Source organism: Protopterus annectens, chromosome 1.part2, assembly GCF_019279795.1.
Source record: "Protopterus annectens isolate FY-2018-M chromosome 1.part2, PAN1.0, whole genome shotgun sequence".
Lineage (NCBI taxonomy): Eukaryota > Metazoa > Chordata > Ceratodontiformes > Protopteridae > Protopterus > Protopterus annectens.
Genome location: NC_056727.1, coordinates 1,066,890,184 through 1,066,902,958, shown reverse-complemented (window position 1 = coordinate 1,066,902,958; position 12,775 = coordinate 1,066,890,184). Strand labels below are relative to the sequence as shown.

Below are 12,775 nucleotides of genomic sequence, written 5' to 3'. Positions count from 1 at the left end.
GTTCATATTTCGTGAACTACCAATCATTATTTTCCTTAACTGAAGATGTAACTTCTTTAAGATTTTCTGCTTCACCTCCCTGGTCATTTCTTTGAAAACCGTGAGGACCTCTTTCTCATATTTACTCAATTAAGTTTTTCTTTTGTCTAGAATGTTGTGAATTCGAGAGACTCTGCTTATTTAAACATCACTGCATTTTCATGTTCCATACCTGAGAGTGTTTTTGCCCTTTTCAAGGACAAGTTACTCTGCAACAAAAATATTTCATTTGGAACAGTATGTGTTTCAATGTCAAACTTTGGCTGTCCTGTTTTCAGTTCTTGGTGGAACATGCTACTTTTCCATCTCCAAACTTGGGCATTTCTACTACTGGTTGTGTCAGTTTTCAATATTTTTCCCATCTTGGTTGGAAGTAAGTTTACCGATGTAATTGTGTCTGACGTTTTCATACTAAATTGTACGTGTGCATGCAGTATCAATCACAACTTACCCAAATGATTCTCCAACAAAAATCTGCATCCAAAACCCTCTCTTTGGCAAATAAAGTTATGATACCTTCCTCTGTATCTGCTCATATTTTATTTTCTACTGTTATTCTAATTTGCTTGTCTCTGTTTGATTCTCATATTTTGTTTTCTAATGGTATTTTAATTTGCTTGTCTGTGTTTTTGCAATATTTAGCCCAGTGATAATTCCTGTGACATACAGCACATTGAGATCTCATGCCATATTTATTTAGTGGATTTTTACCTGGTAATTGCTGTCTCACTAAGCTTTGTTATGTGTCAACTTGCTACTTTGTTTCTGCTCTGTGAAGTATGCTATGGCCTCACTTGTTGCCCACTGCAGTGCCTTCACCGGGGCCAAATTAAGTTTAATGCATGCTGTTAATACTGCCTGCCTTTTACATTTAAGCATGTAATATCTAATAGCTTAAAACAAACACTGAATTTATTTGTTTGCTAATTGAGTAAGCCCACTGGATAGAAGTGTCCCCTTATCAGATGTTACTGGAGAACTGTCTGGTTAACTGACTTGCCTAGTGTCCCACTGTACTAGGATGGAGTCTAAGGGGAGTCAAACCTGTGCAGTACAGGATGTAGCTCATTGTCAGGTCATAGCTTTAGATCTCTGTGCTAATGGCCAGACTGTATGCCTGATCACCATAACATATTTATGCATATGGCTATATCATTGCTCAATGTCAGTTCTGTAATCTGTCAGACGCAAGTCTTACTGATAATTTGATCAACATTAGAATACACTTTATAAATTCAAACTTCTTCCTGTCTCAGTAACATAGCATCGTCTAGTTGTTAAATTGGGCAGATCTTCAACTGTGCTCAAATCATATGCTGAAGTTTCATTGCTGTCTCATTGAGTTATAATGCAGGAGCATGCTATTTTTTTCAGCTCACTTACCAGAGTTCAAACCATAACCTCAGTTTCCTGCCTTCATGGGGCTTATTTTTATCCTGATGAAGTATTTGAAAACAGTCTTCTACAGTCAGTGAAAAAGGTGACCCAAAGTAGACGAGTTTTCAAGATATGTGGAGATTATTCTTATGAACATCCAGACTGTGCAAACACCACTAAAATGCACACACACAATGGTCACAGCCTAATGTACGGGAAAAAAGGTATAGCTGTTGCTAGAAAGCTAAAACACTGTTGCAGAACTTTCACAAAAGAATTGCAACGTATGTTGCCATAAACTGCTACCAAAACGTGGTACTGCAGTTAAAGGCCCAAGCAAAGAAAGTTAAGTGCAGACTTAACAGTTCCTGATAGAATAAGAACGTTTAGCCTTGATTGACCTCACGGACCCCTACAATTGGTTTGGCTTGTTTCTGTGATTCAGTTTTAATGTAATCATTTGTTCAAGTACTCAGTCTGTGTAGTATGTTTTATATGTGTGAAGGTCAGTTGTCCCTGTATTGAGCTGTGTAAGTGTGTCACCAAGTTAATCCTGGAGAATGCTGTAGAGAGACGCATCTTCATTGGTATAGTTGCCTGTTTTTCTCCCTACAGGGTATTTAGCAGGTCCTGTTATTTTTGATTTCTCTCTCTTTTTTCACAGTACCTACAGAAAGCCAACGAGATCAAATTGAAACAGGGAGCTGAACTGCTGCAGAGCCTCATCAAGTATTTCCATGCCCAGCACAAGTAAGGCTTGTCCAGATTATTATCAATCCATTTGCATGCTGCAGCAGACGTAGCACTCTCACGTGGAGTGTGGTACTTCACAGCATGGTAACTAGTGGGTAGCTGCCTTTAATTTGAAAAGTACCACATTTGGTGTTGAATACTGCCCTGGTTAGCTTTTTCTATGTGAGGTAGGCATTAGAATGTATCACCTTGTCATACATTTGTGGTGGCTATATTTGACATAGCTGTTGAGATTAAACAGGGTAATGTGAGAACAACTGACATAACATTTGATTCAGTAAGTCTTAGTAAAAGGTGACTCTTGTATTTGTTAAGCTGTTTGTCTTTTCCTTTTAAGGAGATGAAGAAAATTCAGTTCGGTAGAAAAGAAAGGGAAACCACTAAGAGTGTTTTTGTGGATTTTCACTCTGAAAATGATATGTTTTATAGAACTGTTATTTTCTTAAAGTGATGCTTGTACTGCCACAACATGGTTCTTATTACTGTTTGTAACTGTGCCACAAATCACTCAGTTTTGGTTCCTGTGTTATAATAACCTCCCATAACGTTTCCCTCACCACAAAGTAGTCGTTTATAGGCTTTGATACTACTTCTGTCAGTAAATTTACATTTTGATAACTGTGTTTTAGTTGTGGCATGACAGAATGTTGTCAGAGACTGGAATCTGTGTGTGATGGTTTTTCCAGGCTACATAGAACCTTTGTCTTGAAAGACTTAGTTAACAAATGAAGATTCCTCAATGGCGTTTTGTTTGCTTACATGCACTGTCAGCTTTAGTGCAAAATATGCACCTTCTAGAATTATGAGGGAACTACTGCTTTACTAGATGTTGCAGATTATTACCATGCTATGCCCCTTGTTTTTCTGAGTCATGGGAGATCATCCTGTCAGTTTTAAGTAAGCTGTGAGTAACTTGTGTTGCTTACATTGCATCCGCAGTTGTCCATTGGTAATCATATCTGAAGCTGAGAGCCATGTGGATTTCAGCAGTACTGAAAACTGACATTTGAACTCTATTTTTACAGTTTGTTGCCTTTATCTGTACTACACTTGCTGTAGATCTGACATCTGTACTGAGCAGTTTGTGTAGTTCTTTTGAAAATGCACAGGGAAGAGCATGACTTTTGACAGATGTAATGCAGCAGTCATATTAACCTGCAACACATAGAGTTGTGAAGGTAAATCTGTGCCAGATATGCTGCAACAATGCAAGCAGTTGCAAAAGTATAAAATTATATAGAGACTTTGCAGACGCATTTACTGTAGGGTATGACTGCTGAGAAGCACTACTCCATGCAATACAGTGAGGGGAAGTAAGTATATTGCATAACTGGTGCACAGCATCATACACTGTGGAGCAGCACTCCACATGTATGTGAACTGTTGGATACAGCTGAAGGATGCATCATAAAGCCTGAGGAAATTAAAATCATTTTATTTCAGTAATTAATTAAGAGATCATACAATCCGTAGAATGAAGACAAACATCATCATCATCAACAACCCCCTTTTCCCATTTTCTGCATGTGTCATGTTAACTGTTGCCATCTTTCTCTGTTCAGTGCTATACTCCTGCCTTTTTTGACACTCATACCTATTGCAGGCCGTCTCTCACACAGTCTATCCATCTCTTTGCTGGATGACTTCTTGCCTTCTTCCAGTCTGTCCCAAATCGTCTTCACCAGATTGCCTTCTGCTTTTCTGCACATGTGCTGAAAGCATTGCAATTTGTTCTCTTTGATATTTTCTGCAATTGTAGCTACTTTGGCTTCTGCACTTATGTCCTCCTTCTCCAACTGTCCCATAGTGTGGATCCTACTACCCGTCTCAGGCACATCTCCATCACCTCTAGTTTCCACAACTGCTCTACCTTTACTACCCAGGTTTCTGTACCAAAGATTAATACTGGTCACACCACTGTTTTGTACACTTGACCTTTTAGCTTCTTTGGTATTTATCAGACACACACTACCCGTGACACTCTGCCAGTTAGCTGCAGCCTCTCTGATTCTAGCAGTCATTTGGTGAATCATTTGAATGAAAGCAGATGCTTTTCAGCATGGGCATATTTAATAAGAGCGGATACAGCATTTTATATATATATATATATATATATATATATATATATATATATATATATATATATATATATATATATATATATATATATATATATATATATATATATATATAAAAGTAAGTTCCACAGAATAGCTAATCACTTTGCACAATCATAAAGCTGAGTAAATAGTTTTTAAAACAGTTTTAGTAACGTGTTCATTTAAAAAATCACAGTGAGCAGTTTGTACAAGGCACTCCGTAGAGTCAGTCAGTATTAAGTGGATGAGCAAAATGAAGTAGTTAAAATACTACTTTGGAAAGACTGGCTACAGTATTTACAATACCTACAACGTGGAAAAAAAGAGATGAGGACCTGAGAAGGGAATCAAATGAAAGAATGCTGTAGATTAGCTATTTGAAAGATAACCATTTGAAATGTCGGGATCTGCTTTAGGAAGTACTGAAATGCTGAGACGGAATGGGCAAAAAACTGGGACTTAGTATATTAGTCTGAGATGTTCATTTTTCAGATTATTCCCTTTTCTCTGAGGTATGGTGATATTTTAGTATATATAAGTTTGGGGGGGTGCAAGGGGACTTTCTCCTCCCCCTCAAAAACCATATTTTAAAGAAGAGCAATGTTTGATATTCACTCCTCTGCATTTTTGGTGGCATTTTACCTGCATGTCTGCACTTTATGCCATTTCAGTTGGGAGACATTTGGGATGTTAAATTAATGCATGTTAAAGAAATGATAGAATGCAGGCAGGATATGGGAAAGGAGTTGTCAAGTAATATTTGGTGAGTGGATCAAGGAACACTTTGCATCTTTTTAAAAGGTATCATAAAACAAGACCATTTCCCATTGCAGGTGTATTTAAGAGAAGTTTGTACTTATCAGATCACCTTTTATTAATCTGATTGTTAGCACTTTTCTTTTCATGAAAATATATATAAAAATGCATGCTAAAGTACAGAAGTACATATTTTTGGTATTGTGTAGTGTCCCTCTGTTTTTGCAGCAGGTGTCTAGTTTGAAGAATTATAGTGCCAGTTGTGTATGCATGGAGTCTACAGAATATGATGTACAATGGTCTGCTGTTCTGACATTAACTGTGTTTCTGTGAGAAACAGATATGGAGTATTTTTAAAAAAAGGTAGCATAAACTGGCATAAAAGAAGGTAGTAGATGGAACAGATTCAGTAAGTTTGGACACAACAGAAAACTATAAATGAAAATTAGAAAGTTAAAATGTTAATTCTTGTGTGAATATGTATGTCTCTAGGAATGTGCTAATTACCCTAAAGAATGCTTTAGGACAAGTGGAAATAAAAAGCCTGACTGAATTAACAGAGATCAGGAGGACTTGGAGACCAAAAGGCTAATGCAAAAATGGCACAGGATCTTGCACAAAATCTTTAAAAAGAATATGAATGTGAAGTTAGCAGAAAATGGAGTTTCTAAAAAAAAAAAACAGAACAGGACAGAAAGATTTAAGCAAGGATAGAGAGAGGAGAGTCCGTTACTTGGAGAAATGCCTACAGGCGGTAATGTCATAGCAGTTTGAGTGAGAATTTAATATTAATTGTTTTGGTCTTTTTTTCCTCCTCTCTAGCTTCTTCCAAGATGGCCTTAAAGCAGCTCAGAATCTTAATCCTTTCATAGAAAAGCTGGCGAGCTCCATGCACACGGTAAGGAATGGCACTAATATTTTAATGATGGTGTGTGCAAAGGAAGATTGTTTAACAAGTGTGGTAGAAAGGCCAACTTTAAGTTTTCTACTCTGCACTTCTGACGTGTTATTTTGTTTCGTATCATTTGTCATTTGCTTATTCTAGTTGAGATCCCACTGCACGCACGTATATCCATCAGCTCTCTATTACCTTTATTTCTCTTTTCACCGTTCTGAAGTAACAAGATTTGAGGGAACTACTCCTTATCCTGGACTACTGGTAAGGATAGTATAAAAAAGGTTTCAGTGTACTGAGCGTCCGCATTCTTAACATATGATGTTTAGACTGTAGCTATTAACAGGTACAGGGCTAGTTTTCTTTTTTAAGAAAATGTACAGCATCTCTTCCCTTCCCAACATGCAATTCACACTGCACCCCTCTCTCCCTCTTGTGGACACTTTTGTGGCAGTGGCGCATCAAATGCATCGTAGCTGCCTTTTCCTGGGCATTGAGAGCATACTTCTGGGTGAATAGTAGTTTTCTTTTTTTTTTTCTCCTGCAAACCTTCGTTTTACTGTTGAGCTTGCCTTGTTGAACAGTTCATTCTTCCTTGAGTGAGAGCCTTTTAGCTCATTCATTCTGGGTGGGTTTGGGGGGGTGTTCATTAGGTTACAGTCAAGTGTGCCACAACAGCATTGTCATCTTTTTGGACGATTGGGATTTTCTGTTTAAGCCGTACTTCTCCTGAGCATATCCTTTGGTGTCCAAAAGGTTAGCATGCAGTGGGCTTTTGCATGGCATGATCAGTTAGCCCATCCACCCCTTGTAAATAAGTACCTGTGTATGACTCCTGTGTATGCTGACTGCACCCCTTCCAAAGAGAGGTGATCGAGCTTGCCATGCCACTCCTCCTTTATCCCTGTATGACAATGGAATCTGGAAGTGCACAGTATTTTACAAACTGCTGACTCTTGGACCATCAATACATAATTCAGAATTCTAATCCCTCTTTAACTTGCCTCTTCTTAATTGTAAGTTACTGTGGGACACTAGTTAAAAAAGAGGCAATGCTGACAAAACCAATCACAAATGTTTAATATTTTCTGAAAATACTTTCCAGTTAAAAAAAAAAATTGATTTGGTATTATTGTTTTTGTATGATCTCTTTTTTGGCATGAAGTTTTTTAATCGGACTGAGCCTAGGAATTGTTTTCATCTGTAACCTTATGATATAAAATAATGGCAAAACATGGGCTCAGCATATGTAGTATGTTATGGTATGCAGTAAGTCAGAGGCCATAGTAAATGATGCTATTTGTGCTTTTCTTCGCTAGCATCTGCAGCTGATTACAGATAGGTCAGGAAGCGATGAGAGTATGGACTACATATCTAGGCAGTGGTATTAAACACTGTTAAGATGCTCCTGAGGCTGCACACAGTGAGGCAGGCATGTTAGATTTAGGGTGCATAGCACAGTGGAGTATGGCTGGGTCTCCAGTCCGAACCAGCTTATTATGTGTTTTGTATATAGATGTGTACAAATTCACCCTAAAAGTAGAGCATGCATTGATTGCTGTGCATGCTAATAGCTGAATGTAGGCTGCATTTGTCTGTTTAATGTGTGCTCAGTGTTTGGCATACTGCTGCTAAGACAGGGTATTCTCTGCAGTGCCTTGTGATCAGGGTTTGATTTTGTGGCACTTTGATGCTAGCATATTTGCCAGGTGTGGCGTGGGTTATGTTGTCATAATTTGTTTCTCCCCACTTAAGTGTAGGCAGACGATACAGCACTGCTGTTCTGTCAATAACTACCAGTGGCTTAGGAGGTGTCAAATGAGAAGTCAGTTGAAAGTGCAGTGGTACTTGTCAGAATGTGTTTTAGCAGGTGGAAGCTGTGACACAGTAACATAACAATTAGTTAATGTCATAACACAGTAGAGTCTTTGATCAGGTTACTGCATAATTAGAAGAAAGATGCCTTAATCAGTCAAAATACAAGCCCAACCATTTATTTTCAGCCACTGGATGATGAAAGAGTCCGCCTGTACTTTACTCGGTGACAGCAATTTGTGGTATGCATGTTGGGATCTTTATGACATGGACAAAAATCTGTACTGGTTTGTGGGCAAAGCACAAACTAACATTAAAAGCTAAGGACAATGTTTTTTTTTCATGTGCGGTAACATCATGTTTCACCAGTTGTATAACTTGTCTGTTTTCAGCAGCTGAGGCAGGAACATGATGAAGAGATGAAACAGCTGGCCCAGATGCGAGATGCCCTTCGGGGGATCCTTCAAGTGCAGCAAAAGGAGGTGAGCAGTGTGTTTTTGTTGTGGTAATTTGTTATATTTATGCAGCTGGCAGCTACCTTGCACAGTGTTGTCCCTTAATCTGTTGCTAAAACAAGTCTGCATGCCCTAAAGGTCATTTTTGTATGTAGAGTGCGTGTTTGTGTGTGTGTGTGAATGAACAATCTGCTTTATTACATTTATTTTTCTATAATTGTGTTTATTTGAATTAATGTTTATAAAGTTCAGCAGATAGCAAGTCAGTGACTTACATTAAAAAAATACTCGTGAGCTTCTATAGAAGGAATGGAATTGTTTAAAGAAATTGACGCCTTAGGAAACTTGCATATTCAAACAGTGAATAGTATTCCTAGATAGATAATACTTAGATGTGATGTGAAATATTGTTCTGTTAATTCAATAATGTCAAATACTTTTGCATTAAGCCATTTGAGAGAATTGCCTGTGAAATTTTCTTGCCAATAAGACAAACATTTGTTGGTAAGGGCTGCTGAAGAATTTGCAGTTTCATGGAGGTGTTAAGTTTTACTAGCATGCTTGACAGTATTTAAGGACACGAAACTGTTATTGTGCAGCAGAACTGGGCATTGAATCAGACCAGATGTTCTGGACTTTTGAGTTTGTAATCAGTTGATGTACAATGCTAAGAACTGGGTTTCCGCTGCCAAACCCTGGATTATGGCCTGTTCTAAAAACAGCAGCAGTGTGTATTTAGTTTTAGCCCTAAATGTGCAAATTGTGAGGTAGGGTTGGAAAGGAAAGGTTTAGTCTGTATAATCTTAGAATAGCATGAGATGGCTGGTTCACAGGATGTTCCTGCTTGTTAAAGGCTGCATTAGCCTGTTTCAAGCTTCAATTAATAAGCAACCGTACCTTCTTACATTGGAAGTAGTGCGACTTATCTCTCAGCATCATTGCATTGTGCTGTAATTAGTTGGCTAGAATTTACTCTGTTTCTCCCCTTTCATTAACATTGTCAAGGCCAAAGGAAATCTGTAAGAGTATATCACAAAAAAGTACTTTTTTGCAAAGATGTGCAAGCCTGCGACTGTCACCAGTTCTGTTAGAAGCTGGCCAGATGGTTAGACATCATATTGCCTCAGTGCCAGGTTCAAAAGATTTGGCAAAATGGGCATAAGTTATAATTGCAACATAAACGTTCAGCTACATAAAAATCAGCTGGCTACTTGGTTCAAAGGAATAGAGCCCTAACTCTGATTTAGAAGACCTGGGACTGGCCAATGAGCTGGGTGATAGAAGAGCTGGCAAAGTGATGATGGGAGTGAGCAACCACTGCTGTCTCACACACCCCCCCCCCATAGGAAGGAAGTGGTACAGTCGCTGAAGTGCTGAAACCCAGTGGAGGACAGACACACAGCATGTAGTATTTGCACCAGGATATTTGCTTGGCTGTGCCAAGCTGCCTCCTTGCAGTAACCTTCTCTGCATGACTATGGAAATAGTTACTTTCACCGAAATGAGCAGCAGGCCTTTGCTTTTGTGCATGTTAACCACCAAAAGAAGTCATACCAGCCTTGGATAAGGGTCCTCTGCAAAAAATACATTCCTGATGCAGTAGTAATGACGTAATTTTTGATTCCAGCAAATGTAGTATAATGAGCTTTATCAAGTAGAAAAAACAAATTTTGTTTATAAAATGGTTTCCTATTGAAACAGGCATATGTACACCACTCACAAGACTGGGCAAATGTGATGGCTGAAACCTTGATCATTGTTAAATGCACTTCTGTCTGTGCAAAAACACAAGTAGTCTGAACATGCATGTGCAGGGTATAGAAATCCCTGCAGCACACGTTGGACGGCTGCAGAAAAGGAGAAATCTGGCACTTTGCAGGAAAATGCTGGACAGTATACAAAATATATTACGTATACCAAGAATATATATACATTTGTAACATACAAAAGTATGAAATGCAATATAAATCAAAAGTACTGCATAAATGAAACAGCATGTACACAACATTAGCTAGGGAAAATACTACAGTAAAATCATTTCTGCACTTGTGTCAGTTGCAAGCTGTAATAATATATAGACCAGAACGTGGACAGATGGGAAAGTGGCCACTGTGCACAACTTTGACAAAGAACAAGTATAAATAGTGCACAGTCTATGATCACATGGGTGACATGTATACAGTAGACATAGGTATCACATACAGTGACAGGTACAAATATTAAATGGTGTATGGGCACATACACTGTAAGCAATTCAGCAAGCAGATAGGCATCGGTTCAGTCCCCATGTCAGTGTATGTAGTGTACACAGAACAATTCCGTGTGCAAGAGTGTACACAGACAAAAGGGGTTGTAAAAATGTAGATATATGGACAGAACTGTTATACAACATATAAATAAGAGCGAAACTATTATCTTGTATGTCAGAAAAATTAAAGGAAATAAGTTAAATTAATTTTTTTAATAATCTGGGCATGTTTGCACAGTGCGCCGCAGTGCACAAACATGCTTTATAGAAAAATAAAAAGAAATTGGAAAACAAAAATAAATATTATGTGACAGAAATATATTACAGGACCTTGTATGGAGTCTCTCTACAATGGTGTATTGGTGCTGTTGCTAATGTGGTAGGGCTCTGAAGTGTGCAGTTTCCAGGCTGTGAGCACAGATACCTATACAAATGAGGTGGAGTTACTGAATAACAGAAAGGCATAATCGTGTTCGCATATCCCCTTCATGTAGGCTTAGACCCATGTTGCTGTTTACACAGGATATAGCTGACACTGGGGGATGTCTACTTACTTCTAAGCTTATTTCAGCTTAGGTTCATGTGTTTCTGTGGTGCACCACCTGACTGAGCATGTCCTTTCGGGGGGTGGGGGTGTCCACTAATGTCTAAGCTCTGTTACCTTTGGTGCATGTGTTTGTGTGGTGTGCCACCATGCTGAGCGTGTCTGGAAAAAAATGTATTTAATTAGTTTTGACCCTTGTTTAAGCTAAAATAGGGCCATTACATTATGTTAATTATATTGTAGGCAGGTGGAATGCATCATAGCTAGCCAGTCGCACATTCTGCACCTACAGCAGAGCTCTATAAAGTATGCATACACCCTACATTCTGATTTTTTCCCAGTACTCTGAACCATTGGAGTACAGACTTGGGAATTTTAACTGAGAGAATGCTAGGGGCTGCTGCAGGTCTGCTACACCTGTATGTGCTAGATGCTAAAGTCAATGTTTCTGGTGCTACTGACAACAGGCCTAGACAGAGAAGGAGAGGAGTGTTCAGGCCCAGAGGAACCTTCCAGGAGCTACATGAGCTGGAGATTGTAGAGTGCTACAGGGTGGTCAGGGACATACTACAAGAACTCACTGAGCTCTGCCACCCTCAACTCAGACCCAGAGCCAACAGAGGGGAACCCATTCCAGTGAAAACAAAGGTATGTGTAGCAGTGTAGCCCTTAGGATACTAACTACAGGTACTTTCCAAATACCAACTGGGGACATGATGGGGGTCTCACAGGCATCAGCATCCAGGGTACTACATCAGTTTCTGGATGCCACGCTACCACATGCCAGTGAGCACATTTCCTTTCCTCTCACCACTGAGGTGAGGGCCAGCAATTTGCAACACTTCTACCATGTAGCACAGTACCCTGACATACTGGGTGCCATAGATTGTACTCATGTACACATCAAGACACCACTCGGTAAAGATGGTGGAATCTACGTCAACCACAAGGGGTACCACTCCATTAACTGCCAAGTCATGTGCAATGCCCAGGGATTATAATAAATGTGTGCACTAGCAGCCCTGGCAGTTATCATGACTCCCATATCTGGAATACATCTGTACCAGATGTTTGCTAGGGGGGACATCCCACATGGCCATTTACTAGGGGATGCTGGCTACACCTTGGAACCATGGATGATGACACCCATCAGACATGCACACACACCCAAGGAAGAACACGATAATGAGGCACATGCACAAGCTAGGAACATCAGAGAGCGTGTGTTTGGGCTTCTGAAGTCGCAGTTCCATTGCCTCGATATATCTGGTGGGGTCCTGCAGTACTCTCCCGACTATATGTGCACATATGTTCACAACAGATATATGTGCACATATGTTCACAGTATGTGCTATGCTACACAGTATGATCCAGCAGAAACAGCTGCAGCAGGATCAGCAAAGGAAAGGGATACACAGCCCCCCACCAGTGCCTAAGTCACCATAGCCACAGTCACAGGAGGACACGAAGGAGGAACCCCCTGATGATGTCCCTGTAGGCTGATGTAAGCATGCCCTGTATGCCCTGGCTTTGGCTAACAGACAATGTGTAGCACATTTCCTGACAACCTAGGGCCATAGAGACTGACACCTTACTCCTACTCACATACATATATTAAAATTGATGCTAGGTAACCTACACAACCTGTATCTATCCATGTATTAACTGTGTACTGCTTGCATCAGACAGAGTCAGCCCTATACTACAGTTCTGTCAACTGCTGCATTCACAAGGTAAGTCCCTAACCTACACACTACTTGTAATAGTTACTTTAATATGGCATTGTATGTCTGG

At 39.5% G+C, this 12,775-nt stretch overlaps 1 protein-coding gene across 2 annotated transcripts in view; it reads left to right on the top strand.

Annotated features, from left to right (window-relative positions):
* The window catches only part of LOC122792230 (arf-GAP with SH3 domain, ANK repeat and PH domain-containing protein 3-like), a 1,314,966-nt gene that overhangs the window by 887,436 nt on the left and 414,755 nt on the right, over positions 1-12,775 (top strand). Inside the window, exons 7-9 of one of the 2 annotated variants that reach the window (XM_044059977.1) lie at positions 2,081-2,166; positions 5,847-5,922; positions 8,130-8,216. In XM_044059977.1, coding sequence (XP_043915912.1) covers positions 2,081-2,166; positions 5,847-5,922; positions 8,130-8,216 — 249 coding nt within the window. Of the gene's footprint in view, positions 1-2,080; positions 2,167-5,846; positions 5,923-8,126; positions 8,217-12,775 lie in introns of both variants that reach the window. The other variant, XM_044059976.1, reaches the window with a different exon arrangement.